Source organism: Ochotona princeps, unplaced genomic scaffold (assembly GCF_030435755.1).
Source record: "Ochotona princeps isolate mOchPri1 unplaced genomic scaffold, mOchPri1.hap1 HAP1_SCAFFOLD_138, whole genome shotgun sequence".
NCBI lineage: Eukaryota > Metazoa > Chordata > Mammalia > Lagomorpha > Ochotonidae > Ochotona > Ochotona princeps.
The window spans coordinates 50,127-66,556 of NW_026699349.1; the positions used below are offsets into that span (position 1 = coordinate 50,127).

The 16,430-nt window shown below is 51.7% G+C and overlaps 1 protein-coding gene across 1 annotated transcript in view; it reads right to left on the reverse strand.

The window, feature by feature from the left end:
• CACNA1B (calcium voltage-gated channel subunit alpha1 B) overlaps positions 1-16,430 on the reverse strand; it is a 137,926-nt gene that overhangs the window by 15,810 nt on the left and 105,686 nt on the right. Inside the window, exons 36-37 of the mRNA XM_058659747.1 lie at positions 7,398-7,525; positions 1,335-1,431 (exon numbers count right to left, since the gene is read on the reverse strand). Coding sequence (XP_058515730.1) covers positions 1,335-1,431; positions 7,398-7,525 — 225 coding nt within the window. The remainder of the gene's footprint in view (positions 1-1,334; positions 1,432-7,397; positions 7,526-16,430) is intronic.

Consider the following 16,430-nt stretch of genomic DNA (forward strand, 5'->3'; position numbering starts at 1 on the left):
CTGAATGCTGGCAAAGCCCACTTGACTATCTAGTCATGGGGCCAAGATCTTGCACCTCACGTGTGTGTCACACGCCAGGAGAAGCCACTTCTTGGCACACACAGCTCTGCAGACCAGCACAGTGGCCATGAGAGGCCTGGGGAGAGGTCAGGCACGGGAGTGAATAAGCAAGCAGGTGATTTCCAAGACAGGAGAGCTCTGTCCAGGGCACATGGGGGCTACCTTTACCAAGTGCTCCACCTTGCCTACCCCAGCCCCAAAAGGGCCAGGAGTTTCTGAGGGAGGCAGAGGGGCTTCAACAAGTACATAAGCTAGGCTCCCTGGGTTCCAGAGCTCTGGGCAACCCCTGGGCCCTTCCCTGCTTGCCAAAGTCCATCTGCTACCCCCTGAGGCTCCCCTTGGTCCCTTCCTGTATAGAACCTCAGAGTCAGCCAGCAAGGCCAGAAAGGGACCCAAAGGCCATCACACCTTTAGGGCCCACGGTGCTGGTGTGGACAGAGCTCTCCTTCTTAGGGACAAAGCTACAGCTGTGCATGCACACCCACAGGGGCACGGGCAGGGACCAGGACACCAGATGTGTATAGCTGGTAGGAACCACACAGTTCTGACAGGCAGTGCGGAGTTGGGAGACAGGGCACGGAGACACATCATGGGCTGGATGTGCCTAGAGAACCAGTGAGACAAAGCTCTCAGACAGATGGAGGCACAGGACCCACTCTTCTGGTTGGAGTCAGGAAGGCTCTGTAGGGAGTAACGGGTGGAATGGGCTTGGGACCGGGGTTTGGGGACATCCTCCAGTTTACCCCCTTCCTTGGGCTCCTTGGGCTCCTAGGGCTAATCTGACCTCCACAACTCTCTGAAACCTGAGGAGTGGCAGCAAGTGTCCCTCCCTCCCTCTCACCCCTTTCTCTCAATGCCACTCTGGGGCTGAGAGCTCTCCAGGACTATAGGGTGGGCCAAGAAGCTTCTGTACCTGCCAAGCCCTGCAGGCTTTACCTGCCCCCCCCACCCCACCCAGGGTCAGGTTCATTCTGGATGCCTGGGGCACCAGCCCTCAGCCCCGGCTGAACCCTGGTTTGGAAGAGGGGAAGAGTCAAAGGTCCCACCCTGAGCATCAAGGGGTGGGGCTGGCTCTAGAGGGGACCTCACAAATGCCACACCACGAAGCCAAATCCCTCAGTCTGGGAGGGAAGCGAACAGGGGACGGGGTGGAGGAAAGAGGGCCAGTGAGGCAGCAGGTGCAGCGGAGCACAGTGGACAGAAGCCAAGCAAGCCCTGACAGATGGTCCATGCCCGGCCAGCCCGGCCTCTAGGGGTGGGGGGACAGGGTCTACCTTGTATGCAACGCGAGCAGGGCATTTCTTCCCCAGCCCCAGCGGTGGGGACATGTGCTTCAGCATCTCAAACATGTCATTGTAACTGATGCGCCCACTGGAGACCCGTCCCCACAAGGGAGTCCACAGGAGGAGGCGGCAGGAGGAGGGGGCGGGGAGCGGGGAGGAAGCAGACAAAAAAACAGATCCGGTTAATCGCCCAGCTCACACACGCAAGATGAGGGTTCTCTGCTCGCCTCGGCCCCTCCACGCCCCCACCCTGGCCCCGGGAGGGGCAGCGGCCAGAGGTGGCGTCTGAGCTAATGAACATGGAGGGGTGAGGGAGGGCTGCATCAGGGCGGCTTTGGGTTGCTCATTTCTGAATTGACTTTCAGAAACCACAGAGGATGCCAAATTGGAAAACACTGTTCACCATGCTGCCACAGCCAGCAGACAGTGCGTGGAAGGCGAGGCTGTGGTTGTGAGCCATGGGGCAATGTCCGCTTTCTCTGGGGTCAGATTTGCTTCCACGCAAGCCCAGATACTACAGAAACCAGGAAGCCACAGGGAGTCTGGAGCCCAAGAGCTGCCCTTGACCACTGGGCAGGTCCTGCTCCTAGCCCAGAGACGCCCGAGGCCGGCCCGGGGCAGGGCTGCTGCTGGGGGCAGGGACTGCAGGGAGGGAGGAGCTGGGTGGGGCGTGGCCTGGCCACTCCTGCACCTCCTGACAGCACAGGGACAAGATGAGCCTCTAGTGAGGGGGCCTACAAGTTCCGGGGCAGGGGGTCGGTGGTCCCAGAGACACAGGCAGGTTCCGGAAGCCCGGGAGGCAGAGGGGACAGCCTCTTCCCAGCAGGCGGGTCTGCCCAGGACCTTGCACTCCACCCACAGGTGACTCCTTGGCTGTGCTGAGCACATCAATTCAGCGGCAGAGCAGGAGTCTGGCCGATTTGTTTCTGCCCTCGCCTCCCCCAGGCCTGGGGAAACAAGCCAGTAGACAACCTGTTCTGGCCCACTGGTGCCCAGACCCCTCTGTCCAGCCATCAGCCCACACGTGAGAACTCAGAGGGAAAACTGGGCGAGACAGTGGCTTCCTCGGCCTAAGTGGACTCTGGCCCCACCTCCACCCAGCCGGCTGCTCCTGGCCAACACGACCCAGCCAGGAAGCCTTCTCTGTGCACTGTTGTTTGAGGCTGCTTGGGGTTGGGGGGCGGGCGGTGGGTCAGGAGATAGACAGGGAACCAAAGCATCCAGGAGGCTGGGGTGCGGGCAGGGCAGGGCGGGAGGACAGGGAGGTGTCCACACTCCCAGAGCAGGCAGGAGGTGCGCGCTGTGTCTGCGTTTAGGACGGGGAAGTATGTTGGATGGAGGCTCTGAAGTTGCAAACCTTGTAGGCCAACCTACGAGGGCAGCTCCTCCCTAAGCCAACGGGTGGCGCAATACAACGCAACAAACTGTACATATCCTTATAATGAATCCGGCAACTGGAAAGGAAATGTCACAGGTTACGCCGACAGAGGCATGAGGCAGCCCGTCCCGCCCGCCTGCCCCAGCCTGCGATGGCTGTGCTGCAGCCTAGGGCTGCAGCTGGGGGGCGGGGCTTGGGCCCACCCCATGAGGTGTGGCGACCCCAGGACAGTTCCCGGAGCCTCATGTGAGCAAGTGTCTGAGCAGAGCACAGGCTGCCGTCCCTGGAGCCCCCACTCTCACACAAGCGCACCCTCCCTTTGCTGCCTCTCCCTGCAGATCCCTGGGCGGCTGTGTCCAGGTGCCCTGCTGACCACCCTCTCACAGGCCTCCTCTGTCCAGGACACATGCCCCAGCCTGGCTTTCCCACTTGGCAACCTCAGAGGACCTGCTGGTCCAACTGGGCCCTCCTCCTCCAGGACTGGCACTCTTGGGTCAGCACAGACACCCCCTGCCCCTAATACCACAGCCCAACCAGCTGTGCATCAGGATGAATTCACTTCCAGGAGAACAGCAAGGAAGATGAAGCCCCGCCTTGGCTGCCCCGTCGTGCTGACTGGTCTTGTTGGATCTGGGGCCGCCACAGGTAGCCTTAAGCCCTCACAAGTCCTCCAGCCTATTGTGAGATGCGGGCCTGACACTGTCACACCCCAATTCAGGACCTCTATTGCCTATCAAACAGAATCACAACTTCTGGCCTCACTGTCCTCCAAGGCCTGTGTCAGCCTGCCCAGCCTTCACTCCGGCCCCCACACGACCTGCCGACGTGGAGGCCTGGCTTCCTCCCAACTCTGGAGCCCTGCAGCCTTCTCGAGGGCTTGGATCACTCCGCTCCTCAGCTCGATTAGGGGGCATCCCCTCTCATTTTCTGAACCAAATGTGAACACTCCTTCCTCAGAAATGTCCTGGTCTCGACTCTGGTCTCCCAGCCATTCCCCTGGCTTGGCTTGGCTGACAGCTCATCTGCATGTAGGCTCTGACCCAGCACAGGACACTCAAAAGACTGGACAGATGGACGAATACAACGCAAGCACAGACTGTTTCACGCGTGTCACTACTGTTTCAGCACCCAAGTCTCACCACAGCCTGTGTGCACACTCACAAGTACACAGTGAACAAGGACACACAGACATGCAGTGCACACACATATAACACACAGCACAGATGCGATACAATTCATATACATACACCGTTATGTGCATGAACATGCCTGTGTGCACATATGAACATGTGCATATATGCACATACAGCACCCAGTCATACGTACACATGAACATGAGGTCCACCCACATCTGCCCACATCTTCCACTGTACATCTTTGCATGGATGTGCACATTTGCAATGCACTGTAGTGTGCCTATATACACAAAGAACACCACTCATGTACACACATATTCACACATCTGTGCTTGTGCATACAGAACTAGGAAACTTTACAACATTCTAGTTTTTGTTTCAAAATTTGTCACAAACAATAGGAAACATCCAAGGTCCAACTAGGAGGGAAACATGGCACTGCCCCCATCTGTCAGCTACTGAAAGGCGCAAGCTCCCTCCACTGTTTCCAAATGCCGACTCACGGCACTCTGCAGCCTCCATGGGCTAGGGCCTGTGTAGCCAGGGGAAACAAACAGGAAACAGCCTGTGCCAGTCTTGTGAGAAGCGCATGCAAGTCACTTGTCAGCTCATGGCCTGTGAGTCTGTGTGTATCTGCATGTGCCCCAAAGCCTGTGGCTGTGTGTGTCATGTTGTATGTGTCATATTTGAGGACTTCAGGTTTGTGTGTGTCATGCCGTATGTGTCACATCTGAGGACTGCAGGTCTGGGTGTTACAATTTCCACATCAAGGTTGGGCTTTAATCTGTGGTCTGTTCTCCAACAAGCACATTCTTTCTCATGTGTCTGAATTTCGATGCCCTCAAACTTTGAGAATTGAGGAATAGCCTGGACCTTCACTGTGGTCTGGGCCACCACCTCCTGTACGCCCCCAATGAGGCCACCTGGACACCTCGGTACACATTCAGGCACATAGAGGAGGACTCTCACTGTGGTCTGGGCCACCACCTCCTGTACGCCCCCACTAGGCCCAATCTGGACACCTGGGTGCATGTTCAGGCACATGGAGGAGGGCTCTCACTGAACTGCACACTGGCATCAGTTTAATCTCATGAAAGGTTTGTTTTTTTGAACCACAATCTTCCACAGAAATAGAATAAATCCCAGAACCAATCAGGGTGGTCCCATGGGCATTTCCAGGGTCTGACAAGATCCGAGTCCCGAGATTCAGCCTCTACTGCCCCTGCCAGGCCTCCTGGAGCACAGACACAGTGTAACTGTCGCTGAGCTGCACATGTGCATACATGAACTGCACACCATGCAGCAATCAGGCTCATACATGAGACATGACATGACTCCCCAAAGGTGCAACCCAGACATGGCACCACGATGCTTGCATCACTGTGTGGAAACCACTGTGGGCCAGGGAGGCTTGTGTCCAGAATCTGACGCTTCAGTGGAAAAGGCCTCAGCCAACAACTCTGGGCCCTTCCTGTGGTAGACGGTCATGTGGAGCAGGGATTGGCTAAGAGATTCCCAAGCCTCTGGGTCCACACTGCACTCTCTGGGCCTAGTTTCCACCTGATGAGAACGAGGACTCTGTGGGCAGTGAGATCTTCACTGGAGGAGCTGTCATCTCCTCCAGGATATCCCAAACCAAGAGGCAAAATGCAGAGCCGTGTGAGGGGGGAATGGGTGGGCCAGCAACGGCACCCATCCACCCCGAGCACAGCACTGTTCATTCAAAGCACATTTCCTGAGCTCTTCCTTTGGGCAGGGCACTGGGCAGGCCTGGCTCCACCCAGGCTGGGGCCAAGGCACTGGGCAGGCCCGAATCCACCCATGCATGGGTCAAGCCACTGGGTAGGCTGGGTCCTGTCAGGCTGGGGCCATGGCACTGGGCAGGGTGGGTCCTGACAGGCTGGGACCAAGGCACTGGGCAGGGTGGGTCCACCCAGGCTAGGGCCAAGGCACTGGGCAGGGTGGGTCCACCCAGGCTGGGGCCATGGTACTGGGCAGGGTGGGTCCTGACAGGCTGGGACCAAGGCACTGGGCAGGGTGGGTCCACCCAGGCTAGGGCCAAGGCACTGGAAAGGATGGGTCCACCCAGGCTAGGGCCAAGGCACTGGGCAGGGTGGGTCCTGACAGGCTGGGGCCAAGGCACTGGGCAGGGTGGGTCCACCCAGGCATGGGCCAAGGCACTGGGCAGGGTGGGTCCACCCAGGCTGGGGCCAAGGCACTGGGCAGGGTGGGTCCTGACAGGCTGGGACCAAGGCACTGGGAAGGCTGGGTTCTGCCCAGCACCCTGGTATCTGCACACCCCACGTTCTGCCTTATCAAAAGCAGCCCTCAGTGACCATGACTTGAATGAACAAATGAGCAGGTGACTGAGGGGCTGGATCTGAACACACCAGTGGGTGCCTGGGGGAGTAAGTGAACAAAGGAGTGAATGAATAAGCAAACAAGTATGCCTGTAAGTGAGCGAGTAATTTATAAGGGCAGAGTGATTGAATGACTGAAGGAAGGGATGAGAGGGTAGACAGCCGGACTGGGGTGGTTGCTCATGCTCTCCTTGCCCTCCTCCTCAATCTGCCTCCTTCCTGAGGGACACAGGCTAAAAGCTCCTGGATCCTTCTGTGGAACAAGGTCTCAAAGAGCTTCATCTCATCCCTAACCCTAACGCTCACGAGACCCTGCTCTGTCCAGAAATAAATTGCCCTTACTGTAACACAACAAACCTGTGTTCCCCGTGGTAGACACTTAGCCTGCTGATCGACAGCCCTGCACTCCTTGTCAGTGTCCGGATTTGAGGCTGGCTCTACCCCAGGTTCCAGCTTCCTGTCAACAGTGGTGGTGGCTCAAGTACGTGTTTTTATGCCACCCACATGGGAGGCCTGGATAGGGTGGCCCACTCATGACTCCTGCTGCAGGATGTGAGCAACGGGCTAGAAATTGCACATTCTATCTGAATCTGCCTCTCTGCTTCTTAAATAAATGAAAAACAAGACAAAACAACAAACAAAAGCATGTTCACAGAACATGTGCTGTGTGTGCAAAGCATGGGATAAGAGGCCTGCTGGTTTCTGTCTCCATAGAAAACAGCAGCAAGTCAGACCCTAATCCTGAGGGCAGTGCCCTTCACCCCACAGCCCACCCAGCTCTCTGAGCTGTACAAGGTCCTGCAGCCATGCTATGTCTACGGACCCCCACCCCAATGGGCCCCCCACAGCCCCTGGAGAGAAGACAGAGCCCTACATCTCACAACCTTTCAAAGGCTTCCACGACTTTGAGGCACAGGTGTCCCCTGAGGACCAGCCTAGGGTCTGCAGAAATAGCTTCCCAGCCTCCTGGATGTGCCCCCAGGGCCCATGTGACCACTGAGGAAGTCCCTTACCTGGGAGATAGCACTGCCCTACGTGCAGCAGGCAAGGAACCCCAGCCCCAACCAAAACAGATGAAACAGGTCGTTGAAAGCCAGCCACTCCACACACAGCCAGTCAGGGCCTGTGCTTCAATCTGCAGGCGGAGGGGCCACCCCTGGGGACCAGCAGGCTCACTCACCACGCAGCAGGGTCGTATTCAGCCCAGACCCGGATGAACTCATCCAGGTGGTGAGGCCCTAAGATGGAAGAGTCCCGGGTAAGGTACTCAAAATTGTCCATGATCACAGCCACAAAGAGGTTCAACATCTGTAGGACAGAAAGGAGAGAAGATGATACAGCATGTGGCCGGCCCTGCCCACCACCCATCACCACCATGAAGAGACCAGCAGCTGCTCCAACATCATGCAGCTGTCCACAGGCCCGCTCTGGGCCTCACAGGTGCCAACAGCTGCCCAGACCTCCTCTCGCCAAGGCCCTGCCCTAGGTCTTCCAGGCCTCCTCCCCTCTCAGCATCTGGGTTCCGCCTCCAGCTCTGATCAGGGTCCACCCTGCCATTCAGCTTAACACTCCCTGTACTCTAAGATCACCTCAGGCCTTCAACAAAGACACTAATTTCACAGCCAGAAGCAGGTGCTGACCAGCCAACAATTTGGGAATGTGTGTGTGTGTCTCTGTGTCTGTGTGTCTCTCTGTGTGTGTATGTGTATGTGTCTGTGTGTGTCTCTGTGTGTGTCTCTCTGTGTCTGTGTGTATCTATGTGTGTCTCTGTGTCTATGTGTGTGTGTGTCTGTGTCTGTCTCTGTGTCTGTGTGTCTCTCTGTGTCTCTGTGTGTGTCTGTGTGTGTTTAGATACATATGTGGTTGTAACTGATATAACCTCCAAGGAACCATTTAACATGTAAACTCGGGAGCAGGTGTGCATTCACACTGCACCCATCCACCTCTCCTGTTTCAAATGTTTCTCAGCACCTTGGAAGACCATCCCCTACAACAACTGAGCAGTCGCCCCCTCTCTGGCACCACTACCTTATGCATGAAGGTGTGCTCAGTGTCTTCTATCAACGGAACCACAGGGAACATGACCTGTTGCTGGCTTCCTTAAACACGGGGCAGCCATGGGCCCGGCATGGCAGCCCAGCAGTTTAAGTCCTCACCTTGTATGTGCCAGGATCCCACATGGGCACCGGTTCTGATCCTGCAGGCCCTGCTTCCCATCCAGCTCCATACTTGTGGGCCTGGGAAAGCAGCTGAGGATGCCCCAAAGACTTGGGACCCTGCACCAGTGTGTGAGACCCAGAAGAAGCTCCTAGCTCCTGGCTTCAGATCGGTGCAGCTCCAGCCATTGTAGCCACTTGGGGAGTGAATCAGTGCATGGAAGATGTTCCTCTCTGTCTCTCCTCCTCTCTGTATATCTGATTTTCCAACAAACATACATAAAATCTTTTAAAAAACTAACAAACATACAACAACACAGGGAAGCCAGCCACACTGTGGCACTTGGCAGTGTTCACTGGCTTTTATGAATAATCACGTTTGGTGCCAGGTATCCACAGCATTCACTGATCTGATGTGGCATGCCAGGGCACGGTGTTCACTTGTCCTGACATACACTGGATTGTCATGACCGATGCTGCTACGTCATCTGACGTCACTTGCCAGGACACGGTGTTCGCTTGTCCCAACGTACACAGGAGTGTCATGACTGATGCTGCTAGACACATTCGTGAACACACCTCTCTGTGGGACAATCTTCCTTTCCCTTGAGATGTCCAGGGTGGCAACTGCTGGTTCTAGTAATTTTATACTTAATTTTGGGGGGGAATTTCCTGCCAAACTTCTTGCACAGCAGCTGCTGTACATCACACAGCCACCAGCACAAGAACACACTTTCTATTTTCTCACAGTCTTCCCAAAAGATAGTACTATCCCTTAAAAAATGTATTGGTGCTGATGCTGTGGTACAATTGGTGCAGCGCCAATAATTCATGTGGGAATAGATTCCAACTCCTGGCTGCCCCACTTCCAATTCAACTCACTGCTGATGTGCCTGGGAAAGCACAGGAGATGGCCAAGTGCTTGGGCCCCTGTCCCACACTGGAGACCTGCAGGAAGCTCTTGGTCCCAAAGTTGAAGTGGACATTTAGGGAGTAAATCTATGAGTCTCCTTCTCTCTCTAACTCTGGTTTTCAAATAACTAAAATAAACTAAAAAAAAAAAAAACAACCATTACAGTATTACAGCTTTGATGGTGGATGTGAAACGCAATCTCATGGTGGTTCTGATTTGCATTTCCTTATGGCCAAGAATGCAGAACACGTTTTCATGTGCTTGTTGGACATTTGTATATATTATTCTTCTTATTTTTAAAAAATATTTATTTATTCTTATTGGAAAGTAAGGAGGAGAGACAGAGAGGAATATCTTCTGTTCACTGATTAATTCCCCAGATGGCTGTAATGGCCAGAGCTGAGCTAATCTGAAGCCAGGAGCCAGGAGCTTCCTCTGGGTCTCGCACACTGGTGCAGGGTTCCAAGGCTTTGGGCCGTCCTTGAGTGCTTTACCAGGGCACAGGCATGGAGCTGGATGGGAAGCCAGGCCCCAGGTTTAGCACCAGTGCCCATATGGGATCCCTCATGTGCAAGGTGAGGACTTCAGCCGCTAGGCTACCATGCCGGGCCCGATTCTTATTCTTATTCTTTTTGAAAAAATATTTATTTATTTTTATTACAAAGTCAAGATATACAGAGAGGAGAGACAGAGAGGAAGATCTTCCATCCGATGATTCACTCCCCAAGTGACCGCAACGGCCGGTGCTGCGCCGATCCGAAGCCGGGAACCTGGAACCTCTTCCAGGTCTCCCACGCGGGTGCAGTGTCCCAAATCTTTGGGACATCCTCAACTGCTCTCCCAGGCCACAAGCAGGGAGCTGGAAGGGAAGTGGAGCTGCTGAGATTAGAACCGGCGCCCATATGGGATCCCGGCGCGTTCAAGGCGAGGATTTTAGCCGCTAGGCCACGCCGCTAGGCCACGCTGCCGGGCCCTATATGTCTATCTTTATGCCAGCAGTATGCACTTTGATTACTCAGTAGCTTTGTAGTGAATTTGGAATTTGGGAAGCGTGTGTCTGCGACTTTGGATTTTTCAAAACTGTTTTGGCTATTTGAGAGCTCCATTCAAGTTCATAGAAATTTGAAGATTCATTTTCCCATTTCTGCACAAAGGTTACTGGGGTTTTGATATTTAAAGATTTTTTTTTAACTTGAAAGGTAAATTTACGGAGAGGAAAGAGCGAAAGAGAGAGAGGAGAGAGCAGATAAGAGAGAGAGTGTTTCTGTCTGCTGGTTCACTCCCCAAATGGTCACAATGGCTGGAGCTGAGAACATCTGAAGCCTGGAGCCAGGAGCTTCTTCCTGGTCTCTCACGTAGGTGCAGGGGCCCAAGGGCATGAGCCATCTTCCACTGCTCTCCCAAGTCATTTAGCAGGGAGCTAGATCGGAAGCAAAGCAGCTGGGACTCCAAGTAGTGGCCAAATGGGATGCTGGTGCCACAGGAGAAGGGTTGAGTTGCTATACCACTGTGCAAGTCCCAGGATTTTGATATTTTATTTATGTACCGCTTGGTGGAAATAATGCTATTCTAACCATTTTAAATTCAATCTGAGGACATGTGAGATCTTTCCATTTAACTTGATCTTCTTTCTTTCCAGCAATTTTTATAGTTTTAATTGTACCTGTCTTTTAGCTCCTCAATTGTTGATTCATTCAAGGGTATTTTATTCATTTAATGCTATTGGAATGGATTTTTAAAACTCCTTTTTAAATTGTTCACTGTTGAATAGACACATCATTGATTTTTTTTTTACTTTCTTTTTTTTATTTATTTATTTTTTATTATTGTATTGTTGTTGACAATCTTTACATAGTTAATTACAGTTAAAGGAAAAAGAAAAAAAAAAAGAAAAAAGGAAAAAAAAGGTTCAGGGGGATAGGAAAGTGGGCAATGCCATTATGTCCATATTGTTTCCATCCTGCATCTGAGGTAAAGGGGGACATTGAGGGAGAAGCCCCACCCGGTTTCCCGCCCACCCCAAGTCCCGGATGTGGGGCATGCTCCGAGATATGTGCCCAAGTGGTGTTAATAGTTCTCTAGTTATGAATCGCTGCCCGTTTCGCTCGATGAGGTCGTCCACTGATTGATATGGTCCATCATAAAGTCTCCGTTTGCCCCATAATTTGCTGCCAACATATAGCTGAGATGAATGACTGTCCCGTTCTGTCTTCTGTCTTTTCTTGGTTAGAGTTCTGAGTCCAGCAGTTCGATTGGGGAGATCTCCAAAGATACTTCGAGGTATTCCCAGATTAGTTTTTTGTATGTTCTAGCAAGCACAGGGCCCGGCACAGTCCATCACCCCGATCAGCTGGTGGTTGCAACTGCTGGGTTGGTTCTGTTTTCAGTCCCGAGTTGCACTGGAACCAATGGGTGTTGCAGTCCAGTCTGGTTCGGCCCTTACATCAACCAGTGGGAACTGCAGCCTAGTCGGGGCGACCCACATTAACCCCCGCCAAGCCCGCCCCCACCCTGGTTTGCCAGTATGTGTAGCAGAAGACCAGTCTGTCCCCCATCCCATTTGGCTCTGGTACCCGTCAATGGGTATTAAAGCTTAGTTCTATCTAATCAACTCAACCATCCAGCCCTCACAGATGTTGTTGAGTGCCTCTCTATCTAGCCATCCCAGCCCCTGTCCTAGTTTTCATGCCCTCCTACGGGAATAGTGATTCAGGAAGGGGGAACCCACTTTTCCCTCCCAGGTCTCTCTGTCCCGGTTTATGCACTCTTTGGGTGGTCCTGTGATTTGACTTGACAGAATTAGTCCCCAGTGCCAGCTTCTGCCAGCTGATGCTGCGGCCCTGATCTAGTCCACATGCAGCGCACAGGTGTTATAGCCTTGCTTAGTCGGGTCTGTCTCTATCCCAGCCAACACTCTAAAGTGGGAGTAGCTGACCGGCGAGGGGACCAGCCCCTTAATCCCCCCGCCAGCTCTGCCCCTCCCTTCCTGGATTTCACGTGTGCTGGATGGGTGCTGCATTCACATCCAGTACAGGCAACCACGCCCTGGCATTCCATAATGTGTACTGGTTTTGTCGCAATCAAACCCGGCCCATCCCACACTCTGGTCTGGCGATCAGATTTGCCAGTGGTTGACATGAACTGATTCAGCCTGATCTGCTCCTGACCCATGCTGAATGCATGCCAGTGGGAAACTTTCCATGGCCTATTCTGAACTGTTTCCTATCATGCTTCTTGCGCTTACCTGCAGGGACTGTGTCCTGCCAGAGGAGTTGCCCAGGCTCCTCCATCAGAACCCCTCCCAATGCCAGATTTTGCGCTTGCCAGGGGGTTCTTGAGCCAGCCCTACTCAGTTCACCTCCTGTCCTAGCAGGAACAGTGGTTTTTCCTGGCTGGCTTTCACCCCATTCTGGTTCCTGTTGTTAGATGTTTCAGCCCGGCCATGGCTCGTCCATACCCACATACAGCTCACACATGGTTCAGAAGAGGAATGAGACCCAGCCTAGTCAGTCCCACATCAACCCTGGTTCTCCACAACACCAGATGGTATTGGGATCTGAACCGGCCTGGTGCATCCAATCCCAGCCCACACTAGTGCCTCGGGTGACTGCAACTGTTTCCTAGATAGAACACAGCCCCCATTCCAGCACATACACTCCTTGGTGGGAGCCTCATCCCAGTTGTGGTGTCTCCTTACCTCCCAGTTTGGGCCTGTTCCTAGCTGTGAATCACGCACCTGCCCGTGGTTGCTCTGAGGACCATTAGGTGCAAGCCTCAAGTTCATTTGGGATTCCCTAATTGCCAGCATTCTGTTTCCTCCATTTTGATTGAAGGGATCCCCAAAGAGACTTTGAGGTGTTCAGAGATAAGGTTACTAGCAAGCACAGTGCTTCACGCCCCCAGCACTGTGGGTTCAGGAGGGAGCCTCCCAGGAAGCAGGTCAATGAACCAAAAATCAAAAACTCTGGCCGGGCAGCCAGCAGGCGGAGCCTGGCGCCAAATGGCGCACTGGCCGCCCTGGAGCAGCTCCCCACGTGTACGTGGTAGCTACTGTGTGTTCCCAGGCTTGAGGCGTGGCCATCTCAAGGCCCCCTGGCAGGCAGTGGGGTAGCTGCCTGCCGGAGGTTCAAGTCCTTGGGCCCCAGTCCCACCCTTCCTGGCTCCTCCCCCCAGCTCAAGCCACATGGCGAGCAGTAGGGGAGGCCCAGACTCGCTACACAGACCCCCGGGACTCACCCAGAAAAGGGGTAGCCATCGAGGTTCCGGCAAATCTGGGAGCAGCTCCCCACGTGTACACATCATTGATTTTTGATTACTTATTTGTATACTGCAACTTGGCCAATGCTGTTTATCAGCTCTAGTAAAATTTTTGTGTCTGTGTACTCTGTGGTGTTTTCCATATGCACAATCATACTATGTACAAAAAACAGCTTTGCTTCTTTCATTTTATTTGGAATGCTGTATTTGCTACATTAACGGAAATAGCTGAGAAGAATTACTTATGAAAGGCCTCCTTGGGCTCACAATGCACGATGGGGTGGCTCATTAGAGGCTGGCGGGGCACAGGATGTGGGGAGACTGTTGCACGCAACACCTCTTGCTGGGCAAGCTAGACTCTTCTTCTAACCTCGTATACCCTTCATGGCTTCACCTAATCCAATCTCGTCACATCCCAAAGGTCTTGGCTCAAGCCTCTACAATTGGCTCAAGCGTTCACCCTAATCTACAACCATTAACACCATTCAATAACTGCCAATTATAAGACTTGGATTTTGAACCTTTGTATGAGCCTGAGTTCAACTACACCAGGTGCTTATTCTGTTGCTTGCCTAATTGTTCTGGCCAGGATTTCCACCCCAATGTTGAATGGCTGCAGGGAAAGTGGAAATCCTTGTGTTGTTTCTGGTTCCTGGGAGAGTCTCCAGTCTTCCACCGTTAGTATTTTAACTTTTTTCATGAAAGCCCTTCAACATGTAGATGAGATTCTCTTCCAAGTTTTCTACATTTCTTTTTGCATGTGTAATTTTTTAAAATAATAAATGGGTACTGATTTTTGTGAATTACTTCTCCTTCCATTGAGATGATCGTGTAGCTCGTTTCTCAATGACTGATTTTCTTAAATTGAACCACTGTTGCATTCCCAGAATAAATCCCATTTTGTCACATATTTCTTTTTTTTTTTTTTATAATCCATTTTATTGTATTGTTGTTGACAATCTTTACATAGTTAACTATAGTTGAAGGAAAATCAAGAAAGAGAAGAAAAAAAAAAAAAAAGAAAAGAAAAAAAAAAAAAAGGTTCAGGGGGATAGGGAGGTGGGCAATGCTATTATGTCCATATTGTTTCCATCATGTATCTGAGTCACATATTTCTTTAGTGTGTGGTTACAACTGGTTTATAGCATTCTCATGAGGATTTCTTCACCAATATTCTTACGGGATATTCATCTTCAGTTTTCTTGTGGTGTCTTTTGGTCACAGAATATGCTAGCAAATAGTTCCTCCCCTTCTCCTGGGAGAAGCTTCACTGTGAACTATTCTTTTTCATTGTCTACTTTTTTTAGCGTGGCAAAATATATACAACAAATTTACCATTTAAGCAATTTACTTGTGAGGCCCAGAGAGGGAGAAACAGAGACAGAGCATTCCCATCCACTGGATCACTCCCCGAATGCCCATAACAGCCAGGGCTGCACCAGGTCACAGCTGCAGCTGGGAACTCAATGCAGGTCTCCCATGTGGGTGGCAGCAACCCAGTTACCTGAGCTTTCACTACTGCCTCTCAGGGCATGCATTAGCAGGAAACTAGAATTAGGAGCTGGAGCTGGGCATTGACCCCAAGTACTCCAATATAGGACCCAGGTGTCTCAATGGCTAAGAAAAACAGCCACCCAAAGTTTAACATTTTAAGCATTTTTTAACCACAGAAGGCAATGGCATTAATGCATTCACACTGTTGTACAATCATTACCACCACTATCCTCTCAAAGACTTTCTCGAACTCAAACTGAAACTGTCCCACTGAACACTAACTTTTCATTTCCCATTTTCTCCAGGCCCTGACAACCCCTCTTCTTCTTCTTCTTATTTCCTGTTTCAATGGACTTGACTACTGTGGCTGCCTCACACAGGCAGAGTCCCAGAGTAAGCGTACTTTGTGACTCGCTTACTTCACCCAGAAGACTCTTCAAGGCTCAGTCACACTGCAATGTGTGTCAGAATCCCGTTTCAAAAGGCTGAGTGACCGTCCTTTGTGTGTCGATGCCAACTTTTGTTTATCTATTCATCTGTTGATGGAAATTGCTGCTCCCTTCTTCTGTTTCTTGTGAGCAATTCTGCTTTGAACACAGTTCTGCTTCTACTTCTCCGGGGCACGCAACCAGGATGGAAATGATGGACTGTTGGTGTTACCAGTTTTAGTTTTCTGAGAAGCAACCATACTATTTTCAATAGCTAGTTGTATCATTTTACAGTCTCGTCATGAATGTACAAATATTTCAATTTCTTAAAAAGTTTATTTGAAAGGCAGAGTTATGGAGAGAGAAGAAGAAACAGGAAGAGAAATCTCCCATCTACTGGTTCACTCCCACTAGATGGCTGCAACAGTTAGGGCTGGGCCAGGCTGAAGCCAGGAGCCAGGAACTTCATCTGCGTCTCTCATGTGGGTATTTACTATTGAGTTGGAGAAGTCCTTTATATATCTTGATATTAACATATCATATATATAACATATCATACATATGTGATTTGCAAATACTGTTTACATTCTTGGGTTGCCTTTTCTTCTGCCAATATTGTCCTTCGGTATACAACATTTTAAAAATTTCTGAGTAGTCTGATGTATCTATATTTTCTTTTGTTGTTACAGTTTTGGTGTTAAATCAAAAACTCTTTTGACAAATACAATCATTAAGCTATACGCCCTATACTTTCTCCTAAGAGCTTCAAGGTTTGAGCTCCTGTATCCAGGCTCTTCGTTGATTCTGAGATAATTTGGGGGTGATAAAAGGTAAGGGTCAGGGGCATGTCAGGGAGTCAGCAGGAGCAAGACACAGAACACAGTGACCACCAGACACCCACACCTCTGGAGAGAATAGCAGTTACACACCAGAACCTCTTGGCTCATGCTGGACATGTCTGTGGG